At 40.9% G+C, this 18226-nt stretch overlaps 1 protein-coding gene across 5 annotated transcripts in view; it reads right to left on the bottom strand.

The window, feature by feature from the left end:
- Positions 1–18226, bottom strand: part of atp8a1 (ATPase phospholipid transporting 8A1) — a 363676-nt gene that overhangs the window by 288547 nt on the left and 56903 nt on the right. For all 5 annotated transcript variants that reach the window (XM_072252785.1, XM_072252787.1, XM_072252786.1 and 2 more), the window contains exons 2-3: positions 17655–17769; positions 8876–8975 (exon numbers count right to left, since the gene is read on the bottom strand). In XM_072252785.1, the coding sequence (XP_072108886.1) occupies positions 8876–8975; positions 17655–17769 (215 nt within the window). The remainder of the gene's footprint in view (positions 1–8875; positions 8976–17654; positions 17770–18226) is intronic.

Here is an 18226-nt window from a genome sequence, read left to right as displayed (position 1 = left end):
CATGCATTATGTGATATTGCTTATAGAGTTTATGTACGTCCGCCTCTACTTTAACTGGGTTTAGCTTCACCCGACCACATTCTTGTTTGCATCTGGCTCACACCTCTGGGAACCGCTGACAGAGTAACTCACAGACATCATCCTGGCTCCAGACTCTGATGATTGGCTGCGGCTATACTGGCTAGCCTGTGTGCTCTATCGATTGTACATGTTCGCTGTCCAGAGTGTAGTGAAGAAAATAAAACACCAGGGGATACTAAAAATCCCCCTCAGGAACAAGTAAAATCATGGCCGGATGAGGAAAGATTACAAGAAAGCCCTAGTCTCTGCACCTGCGCTAGGGTTACCTGATGCAGCTCACCCATTTCACCTTTGCTGCAGCAGTGAAGGAGGGCATTACAATGCAGTGGTGGGGCAGGCCACTGGAGACCAAAAAGATCAATGGCATATCGTATTGATGCAATTGCAAAATAGGTGCAGCAGCGGATATATTTCATTAAGAGTTTGAGCAGATTTATTATGTCACCAAAGACACTCAAATTTCTACAGATGCAGCTCTATAGGACCCTGGTCAGACCCCACTTGGAGTACTGTGCTCAGTTCTGGTCGCCTCACTACAGGAAGGACGTGGAAACCATAGAAAGGGTGCAGAGGAGATCTACAAGGATGTTGCCTGGATTGGGGAGCATGCCTTATGAGAATAGGCTGAGTGAACTCTGCTCTTTCTCCTTGGAGCGACCGGGGATGAGAGGTGACTCGACAGAGGTGTACAAGATAATGAGAGGCATTGATCATGTGGATAGTCAGAGGCTTTTTCTCAGGGCTGAAATAGCTAGCACGAGAGGACATAGTTGCAAGGTGCTTGGAAGTAGGTACAGAGGAGATATCAGGGTAAGTTTGTTTTTGAAAAACACAGGGAATGGTGAGTACGTGGAATGGGCTGCCGGCAGCGGAAGCAGAAACGATGGGGTCTTTTAAGAGACTCCTGGATCGGTACATGGAGCTCAGAAAAATAGAGGGCTATGGTTAAGCCTAGGTAGTTCTAAGGTAAGGACACGTTTGACACAGCTTTGTGGGCCAAAGGGCCTGTATCGTGCTATAGGTTTTCTATGTTTCTATGTACCGTGGAATGCATTCTAACTGGCTGCATCACAGTCTGGTATGGGGAGGGGGGGCAGGGAGCGGTGGGCACTGCACAAGATCAAAATAAGCTGCAGAAGGTTGTAAGCTCAGTTAGCTCAATCAGGGGCATTAGATTCCCTAGCATCCAGGACAACTTCAAGGAGCGATGCCTCAAAAAGGCGGCATCCATCATTAAGAACATCCATCACTCAGGACAGGCCCTGCTCTCATTTCTATCATCGTGGAGGAGGTACAGAAGCCTGAAGGCACACCACACACTCAATGATTCAGGAACACCTTTTTCCCCTTTGCCATCGGATTTCTGAATGGACACTGAACCCATGAACACAACCTCACTACATTTTTTCCTCTCTTTTTGCACGACTTGCTTAATTTAGCTTTTTTAATATACATACTTCTTACTGTAATTTACAGTAATGTTATTATGAATTGCACTGTACTGCTGCCACATAACAGCAAATTTCACAACGTATGCCTGTGATATTAAACCCAAATCTGATTCCTTCTGACGCAGGTGCCTGTTCCAAGTAAATTTATTATCCAAGCACATAAATGTCACCATAATACAACCCTGAGATTTATTTTCTTGAGGTCATACTCCATAAATCCAATAACCATAATAGAATCAACCAATGAAAGACCACACCAACAGGGTGGACAACTAGTGTGTAAAGAACAATAAATTGTGTAAATACAAAAAGAAATAAATAAGTAATAAATATTGAGAACATTAGATGAAGTGTTCTAGAAAGTGAGTCTATAGGTTATCGGAACAGTTCAGAGATGGGGCGAGTGAAGTTGAGTGAAGTTATCGCCACTGCTTCAAGAGCCTGATGGTTCAGGTGTAGTAACTGTTCCTGAACCTGGTGCTGAGTCCTGAGGCTCCTGTAACTTATTCTTGATGGCAGCATTGAGAAGAGAGCATGACCTGGATGGTGGGGATCTCTGATGAGGATGCTGCTTTTCTGTGACAGCACTGTGCAGTGGTGCTAAATGGTGGGAGGGCTTTACCCCTGATGGCCTAGGCCATATCCACGACTTTTTGTAAGATTTTCTGTTCGGGAGAATTGGTGTTTCCCCAGCCAGTCAGTACACCAGGGTTTCTCAACTGGGCTTCTTTGAGAGATGATGTCTTAAGAAAAAAATCGTTTTTTGAACCACACAATGCATGATGCTCACGCTCGCAGTGGTGAGCAACCACAGTAGCAACCTCATTAGAACCCATTATGGTAGTGTGCAGTAAGACCTTGTTTATTTGGTTGAGTCCAGAGGGGAGGACAGTAGGCTGTTGAAGAACATGAAGTACGGTGTCTGAGCATTGAATGGACTCGCCCAACTTGGGCTGTGATGAACACAGGGATATTATTAACCCCTGTGTTTTTACAGACATGTCTGAGGGTGAACGTGATGATTTCTGAAGAGGAGGTGTGAGATGGAAGAGGATTTTAGGCCTAGGCGTACGGACAATTCTGATGTTAATGATGAAAGTTACAACCTTTTGAGTCAGTGCTGATTATTTCAAACAGCTACTGGATTCTCAAAACAAACAGAGTAAAGTTTTCGTTAATAAAGTCACAGTCAGTAAAAAGATTCCAGAAGCAAGTTATTTAGTCCTAAAGCCATCCGTTAGTCTTGCGAGACCATGGATCTGCGCCTGGAAAGTCTTCACTCACCAGGGCACAGGCCTGGGCAAGGTTGTACGGAAGACCGGCAGTTGCCCATGCTGTAAGTCTCCCCTCTCCAGGGCACGGATGTTGTCCAAGGGAAGGGCATTAGGACCCATACAGCTTGGCACCAGTGTCGCCGCAGAGCACCATGTGATTAAGTGCCTTGCTCAAGGACACAACACGCTGCCTCGGTTGGGACTTGAACTCACGACCTTCAGATTGCTAGTCGAATGCCTTAACCACTTGGCCATGTGCCCACTTATTTAGTAATTCAAGTTATTTAGTAGCAGAACTTATTACCCAGAAAAGGAAAAGTCACACAGCTGTTGTAAACCTAATGATGCCAGCAGGGAAAATTATAGTGGGTAAAATGCTTGGACAATATATAGTATGAGAAATTGAAAACGTTTTATTCTCAACCTGTACAATAAGTCGACGCATTGATGACATGTCACGTGATGCTGAAGAGGTTTCCTGTGAAACTGAAAAACAACAGCTTCTCTATCCAGGTTGATGAGGCAACAGATTTTACCAATAAATGTCACGTTGTAGCATTTGTAAGATTTGTAAATGATGGTGAAATTCACTAAATACTCCTCTGTTGCAAAATGCTGCCCGAAAGATATAAAGATATTCAATACTTTGTCTTCATATCTGGAAACAAAAAGTCTGTCTAGCATCCGTGTTGATGGTGCCCCATCAATGGTTGGCTCCATGAGAGGTTTTGTTTCCCTTGTTTTAAAACAAAAAGAAAATCCTGACATTTTTACAACGCACTGCCTTCTTCACAGAGAAGTGATGTCAAAAACTCTTGGATATGAAATGAAAAAATTCTGGATGATGCTACAAAAATGGTTAACTTTATTAAACAAAGACCAGTTCACTCGAGAATGTTTTGAAAACTGAAAACCTGGACAAAGAGCACACCAATCACCTTCTACATACAGAAATTTGATGGCTGAGCAGAGTAAGAGAGGGTGTTTGAGCTGAAAGATGAATTGCAGAAGTAAGAAAGAAGAGAATAGTAGGCCAGATTTTGCTCAGTGCTTTGAAAATGAAGAATAGCTATAGAAACTAGCTTACTTAGCAGACATTTTTCATCATATGACCCAGTTGAACAAGCCTCTGCAAGGCCCTGGAGAAAATGTTTTGACTTCAAGTGACAATATTCTTGGATCTAAAAGGAAATGGAATATTTGGAAAAATCATGTTGCAAAAGTAAATCTTGACATATTTCCACTGCTGCTTGAGCTTGGGAGTGAGGAAGGATATCAGAAAGTAAAGAGTGTTATTGAAAACCACGTTGAAGAACCGCAGAATAAAATTGAACAGTATTTTTCCTCCTTTTCAACACAAGCGTATGACTGGATGAGGGACCCTTTCTCTGAATCTTCTACTCAGCCTGAGAACTTCACTTTGAGAGAAGAAAAACTTTGTGAGATACAGTCTGATCATGTACTCAAGATGAGATTTACTGACTTTCCCTAGACAAGTTCTGGATTTCTGTGGAAGAAAAGTAAAAGGAAAGCAATTAACATTTTGCTGCAATTTTCAACTTCTTACATGTGTGAGCAAGCTTTTTCTTGTTTAACAAGCATCAAGAGCAAGCATAGAGATTGTCTCATTTCAGTTGAAGGTGAAATCCACATGTGCTCACCTCAAGTTCGACTCAGAACTGAGTACTTGTGCAGCAAAAAAACCCCAGCACTGATCATATCACTTAGAAAGAAAATATTTTTTCAAGTCTTGTATAAAATTGTGTCTTCAGCAATATTTTTATTCATATTACTTTGGCTTACAATGCTTAGTAAATTTACCATTCAATATTGTCAAGAAATTTTTATGTTGTTAGTATTAATTGAAATCAATTTACAGGCTTTATGCAAGTTAAATCTATTCAGCCTACCTTTAGAAAAATTAAGTCCCATTTTGGCCTAAGCCAGTAATTTAACAGAAATCTATTATGTTTGCCTTATGAGTTTTCAAAAACTTATGAAAGGGAAAGAAAGAGATTAATTTCAAGATGGTAAGCTAAGCTTAATAACCTGTATTTTTCAAAAAATTTGGCTAAAAATTCATCTCTACTCAAAAGAGCATTGACAATTTACTTATCACACTAATGTACCATGAGCTGTAGATGAAATCATTTTCAGGTGTCAGGGAACTCCTGGATAAAAATTATTATAAGAGCTCCTCCAGGGCAAAAGGGTTGAGAAAGACTGCAGTATACTCTCCACCACATACCTGTAGAAGTTTGTCCAAGTTTTAGATGTCATGTCAAATCTTTACAAACTTCTAAGGAAGTAGAGGTGCTGCCATGCTTTCTTTGTAATTGCACTTAAGTGCTGGGCCCAGGGCAGGTCCTCTGAAATGATAACACCAAGGAATTTAAAGTTGCTGATCCTCTCCACCTCTGATCCTCCCAATGAGGTTCATGGGACCTCCGGTTTCCTCCCCTTGAAGTCAATAATCAGCTCCTTGGTCAGCTGATATTGAGTAGGTTGTTGTTGTGGCAACACTCAGCCAGATTTTCAATCTCCCACACATATGCTGAATCATCACCATCTTTGATTCGGACTATGACAGTGGTGTGGTCAGCAAACTTAAATATGGCATTAGAGCTGTGCGTAGCAGACAAAAGTGTAAAGGAAATAGAGCATGGCACTAAGCATATGGCCTTGTGGCGCACCTGTGCTGATGGAGATCGTGGAGGAGATGTTTTTGCTGATCCAAACTGACTGTTCTCTGCAAGTGAGGAAATTGAGGATCCAATTGCATAGGGAGGTATTGAGGCCAACATTTTGAAGCTTATTAGTTTGGAGGGGATGATGGTATTGAATGCCAAGCTGTAGTTGATAAGGAGCGTCCTGATCTATGCACCTTTGCTGTCCAGATGTACCAGGGTTGAGTGAAGAGCCAATGAAATGGGATCTGCTGTTGACCTGTTGCTCCAGTAGGCAAATTGGAGTGGATTCAAATTGCTTCTCAGGCAGGTGTTGATATGTTCCATCACAAACTTCTCAAAACATTTCATCACTGTGGATACAAGTGCTTCTGGATGACAGTTATTCAGACAATTTACCACATTCGTCTTAGACACTGGTAAAACTGAAGCCTGCTTGAAGCAGGTGGGTACTACAGGCTGCTGAAGTGAGAGGTTAAAGATACCAGTGAACACTTAGTTAGTTGATCTGCACAAGTCTTTAATACTCTGTCAGATACCCCATCTGGGTCAGAAGCTTTCTATAATTGAAAGGGTGAACGAAGCAATCAAAACTGCCTTAGCTAAACTATAACAGAGACAGGAATGACATGAGTTGACGTCTGGCCAAGAATCTTGATAAGATTGCGTGCAACCTCAATCTGCTGGGTCTGAGCCCTTATGCATTATTGACAGGGCAAGCAATGCGACTTCCTTATGGAGTGATTATGAGTTGTGTTGAACCTGGAACTTATAGAGAAAAACTCACCCAGTATGTAAAGGACCTCTGTAACCATCTTAAAATGTTGAGAGACTGAGCAAAACAACAGCAACACATTGCTGATCAGAGAGAGTGAGAGGGAGAGGAAGATAATTCTCCCACAACCCAGTCATGATAAAGGAGCTGCAGAAAATACAGGGTTTGCTCCCAGGGGGATAGGACCACAGCTGGTGCTTCTGATGAATGACACTTGTGTTTTTGTGCAGACCTGACGGGGCAGCCAGTGGAAACACCTGACTCAAAACCGTATGTCTCACCTTGTTGGCCTCACAGACAGAACAAAGGATCAAGTCACCACAGTCATAACAGAGAAGCTAAGTGATGAACAACAGCCTATTGAGTCACATCTGACCTCACCTGATAGAAATAGACCCACAGAGAACAGAAACACGACTGGGGGGAGGAAGGGGGGGCGCGCGTCAGTGAGCCGTGAATAAAGTTTTTTTTTTTAAAAACATAACAGTAATTATAAATCATAATGAAGACTGGTTCTTGGAGGTAGATGATTAGTTGTAGAGATCGGTATAGAAAGTTATCAGGGAAAATAGATGGGAAGAGATCCAAGTTAAGGCAGAGACATCAAGTGTCACAACCTCGCTAGCAAAGCAGTCTGCGAGAAAGACAAAACTGCACACAGTGTTGGAACACAGCCACCCCAGCTGAACGGGGAGTGAACACAAATAAGCTGGGCCCTTTCAGTGGATGGGCCAGCGATTGAAAGGACAGTCTGATCGGGGATGCTACCACGGCAAGGTCTTTGCAGTTATTCAAATATAGACCACCCCAAACCCTCCTGTCGATCGATCAAAAAGATTGGTTGTCAAGATCGTTCTGATAATCTTATGTCATGGCATGGAATGTGAACTGTTGCTTGTGAACCTGTAACAAAGTTACCTCGCTGTGACCCTGCCCACAGAGTAACTACTGACAGCCACTACTGATAGTTCTAGCTCTCAGAGATTGAAGGGGCGAAGAGGATATGATCAAATTTCTGGAATGCTTTAGTCCTATCTCTGTGCAGTCTTATAGGTAGCCAATTAGTCATGTCAGCCTGTGTCAATGTACTGTACGTACACACAGGTTAGTAATTAGATGAGGGATATGAAGTGAAGGGGATTTTCACTGCCCCACTTAATTAGATCCTCCTTAAAGTTCTGCTTTCCTTGGACAGAATTCTGCCCAGGAACCAAGAGGAAGTTGTCACCTAGCATATCAAACATGGTCACAGGTATAGGCAACCAATAGTTTTTGTGTACCTATCATATTCACGTACTCAGAGACAACCCTGACAACATTAATTTCAGGTATCTGGCTCTCTGGTTGTCAAAAGGTTTTAGAATGCTTGTATTAATTAAGTTTCTCCCAAAGACGTTTGGACCAAGAGGCGTCTTATTAATTACAATGTGCTTCCACTATGTATCTCAAAGGAACCATTTGTCAACCCAAAGTATGAAGTAAACAATGCCATTGTAACTACTGAAATGCATTTAATCGCCTGTTACCTTTGACCTTAAGAGTATAAAAATGTGATATACCGTTGGGTTTGGGAGTTTCTATCGAGAGTGTCCCCAGAATGTTGCCGGCTTGGTGTAATGAATAAACACTTGTATATCACCAGCTTTAATGTCTCTCAGGCGTCTTTAATCACAGTCATAACACCCCCCTTCCCCCATTTTACAGTGTCCTGTTCAGCCAGCAGCCCACAAGTCTTAGGATGCAAGTAAAAAAATGAGATGACATGGACCAAACCCAAAGAGTCACAAGAATAATATGCAAATTCAACACAGAGTACAAACGTAATCAGTAAATGTAGTTTGCATTAACGCTTACTAAGATGTTGGCCAATTTTCCCTTATGGAACATATAAACCATGTCTTCAGGACCTTTTTAGCTGCATTTGTTACTCTGGCTCTCAACAAAACCTCTCCATCCCATAGCAAATGTAAACTTGTTTTAGATTTCAAATTGGGTTAATTATAGATTAAGTGTGAAAATGCAGTGCCATATGTGCCTGACATTAAAATACTTACTGTAAATAGGTCACAGTCAGTGTCCCAGCTAATTTCTGGTCAGGGTGGCGTAAAATTGTGTCAACATCTTTTAATTGTGCAAACATTTCCTCATTCAATTCACATTTCCTTACATAAATATTCACATTCACCATTCAAATTCTATCTTGTTTGAATAGCAGAAAACAGAGACTTGCAGTTACTTCATGCATTTGGTATTATCACGTACAGCTTAGCTAATAAACTTATGTTCCATACATTTAAGTAACTTGCCATTAAGTTTTACTGAGCTGTTTTTATCATATTTTGCATCTAGATGTGCATCTGGAAAGCCTGGATCTGCCATTTCCTTCACAACCTAGCACCTCAAGCCCTTCAGACAGGTATTTGAACAGTATTTTAAAAACAGTCAGTACAAAAATATCGGAAAGATAAGCTTGAACATCTCAGTGTTTGGAGGGCAGGTAGATGGGTGACACGGAAGAATGGCATTTCAGTAATGGCTACAATTATTTTTCATCACTTTCTGAAAGTGGATAATATGATTATAAATTATTAAAACCAACAAACTTACTTGCAGAAGGGCTATAAACAGGAAAAATGAATTTGCTGCTCTTCTGAACTGTGAGTAAAGGAATCTTGGCAGGAATGTAAGCAGGTTATATTTTGCAGTGCTAAAGAGAAACAAAGAAAAAGTCAAGACATTAAACTAATAGGCACAAATTGGAATCAACTTAAATGATGCAATGGGTGGTAAGGAATATCAAAACCATTTCATTAGGTATATAGCTGCAAATGTTCAGAAATAACTCCATAGTTATTTGCAGACACAGCAGAGGATGAAGAAATGCTGGATCACTCTGGACATTTTTTTTTAATTGATCCACTTAATGATTTATTTGCAGGCCCTTATAGTTCAGCTTCAATTCACAATCTGCTAAATTCTCAAACTATGGCATGAATCCAAGACATTTAATAATTAACCACATAGAAACATAGAAAACCTTTAGCACAATACAGACCCTTCAGCCCATGATGCTGTGCCGAACAAGTACTTTAGAAATTACCTAGGACAGGCCGGCTGGTGGCGCAACGACATCGGCACCGGACCCGGGAGCGGAGGTTCCCGGGTTCGAAACTAGCCGGGTCCACTCCCGAGTACGCTTTCCATCCGTGCCAGGTTCAGTGTCGAGATCGCAACTCGACCTCGTAAAATAAAGGGAAAATACTGCGAAAATGTCTGTGTGGGGAGTGGCGCTCTCTCTCGCTCCGTGCCTTGTAAAAGCCATGAAAAAGACATCATCACGGACAAATGCACGGACACGCAGACGCACATGCACAGACGCACGCGCATGCACACACAGACTCGCACGCACGCAGGCACACGCCAAACAAAAAGGAATTACCTGGGGTTACCCATAGCCCTCTATTTTTCTAAGCTCCATGTACCTATCCAGCGGTCTCTTAAAAGACCCTATCGTATCTGCCTCCACACCGTTGTCAGCAGCCCATTCCACGCACCCACCACTGTCTGCGCAAAAAACTTACCCCTGACATTTCTTCTGTACCTACTTCCAAGCACCTTAAACCTGTGCCCTATTGTTAGCCGCACTCAGTTTCTTCAGTACTACTGCGCACTCCCTTGTTCAGAAAGTACCTGAACTCAAATTAAATGCATCTATCAATCTGTCACCTATGTTTTACAAAATAATTTATGTAAGCAGTTTGTAGTTCTAATAAATTGACACTGCTTTAAAATCATAACAGCTGAATACAAAGCAATAGACTATAAGATACACTAATTTGCATGTAAATCTTTCTGATAAAATGAGACGAGATAGCAACCGCTTTCAAAATTAGATATTAGATCTCTTCCATCAGTCACATTATTTAAGGTCAAATGTAAAAGCTTGGTTAAGTACATTTTAAAATTTGTTCTCTAAGCAATTAAATAAGTTACACGAAAATAAATGTGAAATCTGCATGCTTTTGAAGGATAATGGCTTAATTCTGAGGAATGGCAGGAAATCTATTTGCCCCCATTTTGATAAAAGCCCCACAATTGACAAAGTGTCAAAAGATCATTGCAAAGACAAATCAGGAGGAACACCAACTTTGTAGCCACCATTGTGGGTAATTGTGCCTCCTACCAATCTGAAAAAAGCCGTCCAAAAATCCTATGCTGTGGACCTTCCCTTTTCAGATGTTAAAGTTGGGCATCATTTCTAAAGGCTTGCATAAATCCAGTAATGATGTAACTTTTTTTTTAGTCAAAAGACATGAAAAATATTCAAATTCTCCAAGATTGTAAACCAGGACAAATTGTAAACCAACTTGAAATATTTTGCAGAACACTAGTACCGGGATTAAGGAGTTAACTATAACATCAAATAACTAGCTAGAAAAAAAGGGGTAACTTTGAATTGTGAGGGGCAATATACAAAACCAGTTTTTTTTTTAAAGACAATTAAAGATCATTAGACATATGACATTCTTTGGGAAGTATATGCATAACAAGCGAGAAACGTTCTTTGAAAAAGAACCAATTCAAAAGCACAGTAATCAATTTTGAAATTAAAGAGCAACATACAAAAAGCTGGAGGAACTTAGTGGATCAGGCAGCACCAATGAAGGGAAATGGTCAGTCAATATTTTGGGTTGACACTCTGGATGGAAAGATAGCCAGCATAAAGGGCTAGCGTGCAGCAAGAATTGGCAGGCCATAGGTGGATCCAGGAAGGGGAAAATCAACAATTGTTGTTGTTGTTCCTCTTTGTGCCTTGTGGTGCATCAGACAGTAACTTTGCCATTTCTTTAGCATTTGTCTGTTTTTTATTTACAAGGCTGAGTTGCTAGCTCGACACTTAACCCAGCACAGATGGAAACCACGCAAGGAGTCGGCTAGATTTGAACCCGGGACCACTCACCTTGAAGTCCAGTGTGGATGTCACTACATCACCAGCTGGCTAAAAAAAAATGGTAGGTGCTGGAAATCGAAACAAAATGTGAAAGTGCTGGAAACAAAAAAAAACAGGCCACACAGCAGCTTTTCTTCCACAAATACTGTCTGAATTGAATGTTCCCAGCAGGAAATTTTCTGCCTTGAAATGGAATTCCATGTTTACAAAGTCTCATCATATGAAATATCATTTCTGATTTCTTATTTTAAGCATATGAATTTTACTGCCTGAATTTACCTCCAGAATGAGTTCCAGAGAGATTAAAAAAGTGTTATGCAAACTAGATTATATATCAAGAGAAGAACTCCACTAACAAAAGACACTATATGACAGCAAGAGATAGGGGCTTACTTAAACTGAAAGAAGTTTAGTTGCCTTACTTAAACTAGGGCAAATATAAAAGTGCAGATATTGACAATAATAGGAGAATTTATACAAAGCACACAAAGGCAGTGCATAAAAAAAGCACAAGAAAAATTGTGGAAGTAATAGCAAAAATCAGCACTTTAACTGTAAAGAATCAAAAGCAACAAAAATGATTAGTGGTGATATTCAAAACAGAAAGACTCACAAATGCTGAATAGTTGCACTGGAAATCCAGAAATTGCTGAATAATGGACAAAAGAACATGCAAGATGTCACCAAAAAAAAATGGAATCACACATATGATGGTGAAGAAGAAAATGATGAAGTGGTGAATCCCCAGGAAAGATAGCTTTCATCAGGAGATTGAAGATTGTAACAGAGAAGCTACCCAGTGCCAAAACTATAATATCCCACAAGTTCTCTTGATTTAAAAATCATTCCTTTGGATTTTTCATAAATGTGGCTTCTCCATGAGCAATGGAACTGAGAAAACCAGAATCTCATATTTGTTAGTCTAACATGCATTGTCTACAAAGTACCACAATTTTTTTTTTTATTAAGGATACAGAGATCAAATATCTTGCAAACTTTCAATTCATCTGGGAGAACAGATAGTTTCTGATAAATAATATTCTTTGTTGAAGAGATGCCCAAAAGCTGTGAATAGGGGATTGAAGCTGACTGTTATTTATTGGATTTTCCAGAAGGCATTTAGTTGAGTTGTTCACAAGAGACAGATGAATTAAAGGCATATTATTAGCCTGTTTAAGGAACACATAGAGCAGCAAGAGGCAAAATAGGAACAGTTCACAGGTACTCAAATCAGTGGACCTCCAAGAAGAACACAACCTTGTCGTGGTTTGGAGGCTTACATACTTCAATGAGCTATGGAGACAGGGCTTTATGCTTGGCTCTTGGTAGGGTCACCCATACCAAACAGGTCAAAGGGTAGAGGCCAGACTAAAAGTCCAGTTCCAGTGGCTCAGCTCAGGACTAACAACCCTGACTAGAAAAACAAAATTGTTACGGAACGGCAAGGAAGAATCCTTCTGTATCTGAGTGTGATGGTATTCCAGAGACCCCATCCGGGTCTTGTATGACTGACAGTAGTGAAACTGAGAGGAAGCTGTTGACATGAAGAAGGAAGCCCTAAACACCGCCAGAGATGGACGACCTTCATTGCTGCCCTAAATGCCCGTGGTGTAAGGGACAGTGAGCAAATCAGTAGAATCTGAGTAGCAACACCTTACAAAGATCCATTTTGGAACTCTATATTGCTCCTTATATACTTAAATAACAGATGTAATGACTGACAATGGCATGGAGACCCACTTATCAAAATTTCCTATGACACAACAAAGCATGCATTATAAGCAAAGCTAAGAGGAACAAAGCACAAGATGCCTTAGACTAACTAAATGGGCAAAACAAGGACAAATGTGTTTCAATGCAACTGTATTTGGAACTAATAAAGAAATAGAGTGAGCAGTGATGAAAAACTAGATATAGTTGAGATCCAAGCAACACACACAAAATGCTGGAGCAACTCAGCAGAGCAGGCAACATCTATGGAAAAAGAGTACAATCGACGTTCTGGGCAGAGACCCTCCAGAAGGACTGGTGAGAAAAGAAGTATCTTGACAAACCTCAGCGCCAGTGTCTTTTGAAATTGCAGGAGAGATCATTCACGATGCTGGACCATGAATGGGGGCGAATTTACATTCAGAATCATAAGAGTCATGCAGCACAGGAACAGGGTCTTTTTAACCACACCCGTCCTCTAATCCATCGTACCAATCCCATTTACTAATATTTAGTTTGGGGCCTTCTGTACATTACTGAGTAAGTGCTTCATTAGCTAGTTTAAGTGTTGTGAGAGCCTCTTCCTCCACCACCCACTCTTATCCAGATTCTAACCACTGTCTGAGTGGGGGAAAAAAATTCTTCCTTATATCCCCTGTGAACCTCTTGCCCCTACTATAAGCAAATTTTAGCGACCTGCCAATGGAAAAAGTTTCCTACCTATGCCCTTCAGAATTCGGTATACTTCAGGACCCCGCACCTTTCCCCACAGCATGGAAAACAAACCCTATTTATCTGGTCATTCCTTGTAACTGACATGCTCTATTCTCAGCCACATCCAGGTGAACCTCTCTACATTGTTTTCAGTGCAACCACATCCTTGCTAGAGTTAGCAACACAAAAAATAGCTGGAGGAACTCAGCAAGTCAGGCAAGATACCAGTGATACAGTGAACTGAATGAACTAAGAGGCCAAAACTCAGTGAGGCTTCAGGTGGTGAGGAGGACTGAGGTGTCTCAAGCTAAGGTTCTTTTCTCAGAACACTGACAACTGACTGTCACAGACATCTGAGTTTTAAAATATCCTTGGTAATCACACTATTCAGAATTTTAAAAACTACTAAATTCTCAAAATCCAGCAAAGTAGTGAGGTGAAAAATAACTATAAATTATTTCCTCAAGGTAAAATCTTGCCTTATAAATCTGTTAGAATTATTTGAAGAAATAACAAGCAGGAGAGGCAAAGGAGAATCAGTTGATGTTGTGTACTTGAATTTTCAGAAGACCTTTGACAAGGTGCCACATGAGCCTGTTTAATAAGATACGAGCCCATGGTGTTACAAGAAGGATTGGGTAAAGCATTGGCTGATTAACAGGAGGCAAAGAGTGGGAATAAAAGGAGACTTTTCTGGTTGGCTGCTGGTGACTAGTTGCTCCACAGGGGTCTGGATGGAACAGATTCTTTTTATGTTAAATCTCAATGATTTGGATGATGGAATTGATGGCTTTGTTACAACGATTTTAGATGATAGGAAGATAGATGGAGGGGCAGGTAGTTTTGAGGAAGTAGAGAGGCTATAGAAGAACTTAGACAGATTAGGAGAATGGGCAAAGAAGTGGCAGGAAGTGTATGGTCATGCACTTTGGTAAAGAAATAAAAGGGTTGACTATTTTCTAAAAGGAGTGAAAATACAAAAATCTGAAGTGTAAAGGGATTTGGGAGTCCTTGTGCAGGATTCCCTAAAGGTTAATTTGCAGGTTGAGCCTGTGATGAGGAAGGCAAATGCAATGTCAGTATTCATTTCAAGAGGACTAGAATATAAAGTCAAGGATGTATGTTTGTAATTTTGAGGTTTATAATCATTGGTGAGGCCTCACTTGGAGTATTGTGAGCAGTTAGATAGGTACATGGAGCTTAGAAAAATAGAGTGTTATGCAGTAGGGTAATTCTAGGCAGTTTCTAGAGAAGGTTACATGGTCGACACAGCATTGTGGGCCAAAGGGCCTGTGATGTGCTGTAGATTTCTATGTTTTGGGCCCTTAATTTTAGAAAGGATGTGCTGAAACTGGAGAGAGTTCAAACGAGGTTCACAAAAATGATTCCAGGATTAAACTGCTTGTCTGATGAAAAGCATTTGATGGCTCTAGGCTTGTTCACACCAGAATTCAGAAGAATGAGGGGTGACCTAATTGAAACCTATTGAATGGTGAAAGGCCTTGACAGAGTGGATGTGGAGAGGATGTTTCCTATGGTGGGAGTGTCTAAGACCAGAGGGGACAGTCTCAGTATAGAGGGATGTCCTTTTAGAACAGAGTTGAGGAGGAATTTCTTTAGCCAGAGAGTGGTGAGCCTGTGGAATTCATTGCCACAGGCAGCTGTGGAGGCCAAGTCTTCATGTATATTTACAGCAGAAGTTGACAGATTCTTGATTGGTCAGGGCATGAAGAGATACAAGAGGGAAGGCAGGAAATAGGGGTTGAAAAGAAAAGTGGATCAGCCATGATGAAATGGGAGAGCAGACTCGATGGGCCTAATGGCCTAATTCTGCTCCTATATCTTATGGTATTATAAACTAAGTTAAGTAAACCATCTCTGTTCTTTATTTGTAAATTCAAGCTTTTTCTGACAGAAGAACAAATAACTATGGAGTTGTGCTTGGTCCACACTTCCATACCTGTACTCTGGCTTACAGAAATTAGAAATATACAGCAAGTTAGGTGCATGAATGGACCATTTCAGTCTGCCCATTGACTGGTCAGTAAGAGCAGGTATCGTCTGTAAACTATTACCCAAGGGGTTCCATCCACTTCATATAGTCCCTCTACTTTACACCACTTAGCTGTTGAAAACTTCAACAGCACAAGTTTAGATACATTTTTTTCTACATTTGACTGAACAATTGTTTTATAATTAAAAAGCAACTTTGTTTTAAATCTCCAATATTGTCTTAAATACAATTAATTTCTTCAACATGAAGGGTTTCAGCTCAAAACTTCGACTGTTTACTCTTCTCCATAGGTGCTACCTGGCCTGCTGAGTTCCTCCAGCATTGTGTGTGTGTTTCCTGCATTATCCCTTTTTTTGCTTGGGTTAAAAGTGAGGCACCATCATGTCTTCTCTGCCCTGGCAGAGACACCCTGGAACACATCGTCAGCAGCTGCCAAAACGCCCTGAGCGAAGGCCACTACCGCTGGCACCCTGACCAGGTGCTGAAGGCAGTGGCAGGAAGCACCTCCTTGCCCATTAACAGTCGGCACTCCCCGTCAATCCAGAAAGCCATTGGGCTCTGTCAAAGCTGGAGACCAACCACAGCCTCTGCCTAGATCACCAGCAAGCTTGCTCACCAGAGCGGCAGACTGGCAACTGAAAATCAGTCTTGGCAAGCAATTAAAGTTCCACAACTTCATTACATCATCACACCTGAGGCCTGACATGGTCATTGTCAGAAACCTTGAAGCAGGTGGTCATGGTAGAACTGACGGTTTTTTGTTGGAAAGACTGGATTGATGAGGCATTTGAACACAAGAAAGCAAAATCCAGGAGTGAGTAGATCAGTGCCAGCGACAAGGGTAGACAGCACAATGCAAGCTATAGAGGCGGGGTACAGAGGTTTTGCAGGTTGCTCACTGTGCAGAAACTACTTTCTTCTTGGCATTACAGGGGCTCCAAAGAAAAGTGCATCAGGACCGTCACTGAGGCTGCTGAGCACGCCTCCAGAGATGTGACCCGGGACCAATGCTAATAGGACACGACCCAGGGCCTGATCAACCCTGCCTGGGTCGCCTGGGCAAGAATGCCTGATGTTGAAAGACCCGAAGCACCCGATGACCCTAGGTTACATCACTTAGGATGTGTCCCAGTGCATCCTAGAATATTTCTCAGCAGTAGCGGCACAAGACCATCAAAGCTGGGACTTCTGTAAAATCATGTGAAGCTACTGATACAAGTGGAAGTCCACCAGCAGAATATGATATAGCGTGCCAGAGTTTAGCTAAGGAACCCAACAAGGAGTGCAAGGATTTGCCAGGTATTTCACTGGAAGACAGCAGATACGAGTGTTTAAAGTGTGGGTGATCGAGCTGCAAATTACAATCTACAGTGTGTTCATTTCCCCATTACCTCCACCCCCAAAACAGGCTCTACCGTGGCACAAGGCCTCACCACTGCAAGTTCAAATAAAGACTGATAGGAAGATGTGCAAAAGGTTAAGTGTAATTCTTCCTTTGTAGGTCAACGATGACAATACCACTCACTGCCAACTCCAAATTCTCGGTCAATGACAATATTCATTCAAATACTGGGAAGACTGGAATGGGAGAAATAATCTCAAAAGTATATGGGGGAAAATAGCATAGAATTTAGATTTTTTTTAAAAGAAGGTTGTGTAAAGATGCCAGCTTAAGCAGGATGTGCTCACTGGCTGTGTTGAATGCTAGCACAATAAGGCTTTAATACTATAATTATCCCACTAACAATTTGCATTTAGATAAGCACCATTTTCAATTCATACAAGAGCCATTTATTTGTATGACACATTCTCTTATGACAAATATTGATCAAATGGATTTGTATTAAATAACACTGAGTTAACAATGGATTTGAAACATCATAACCCAATGATATACGACACTAAGCAATATTTACACAAAGAATAATGAGCCCTGATAGCAAACAAAAACATCACATTCAGATTTTCAACCGAAGGCCAATTAAAGTTAATCCTACCTGACATGGTTACTACAAAATTTTACTAGTTGAGGTCGGTTGATAAATATTATCCTCATATCTTCTTGATCAGCTAGTGAGGTTTTCTCAGAGGTATCCTCAGCTTTCTCGTAACCTATATAAAAAGGAAGAAAATGTAAGATGTTCAAAACGTAAAGACCTATATATTGGGTAATGCCTACAATTCTGTCAGAACATAATAAGCGGCTTCCTTCAGTGATGTTAGGCATCTATAATACCAACTTTCTATCTGCCTTCTCAATAATGTTGGCTCTTTTCCAATAAAACAATTTTTTTTTTCTCTATGTTATGTGCAGTTTCCTCGTTTACTGAAAAAGTGATTAATTTTATCTAAGGTACAGATACAGAGAATGCATACAGGCAATACTGTTGATAAAAAGCACATTACAAAACAAATGACAAATGCATGAGGTGAGAAAACAAATACTTCCTTCAGGGAATCATACAGACAGAACGAAGACCCAAACAAGACACACAATCTTGTGTCCATCAATTTTCTTCACAATGAGTTGGACCAAGAAAAGGAGTTTAAGGGAAGGGATAAATTGTAG

Source organism: Mobula birostris, chromosome 3, assembly GCF_030028105.1.
Source record: "Mobula birostris isolate sMobBir1 chromosome 3, sMobBir1.hap1, whole genome shotgun sequence".
Classification (NCBI taxonomy): Eukaryota; Metazoa; Chordata; class Chondrichthyes; order Myliobatiformes; family Myliobatidae; genus Mobula; species Mobula birostris.
The sequence above is the reverse complement of the archived record's forward strand: the minus strand, read 5'-3'. Positions and strand labels throughout refer to the sequence as shown.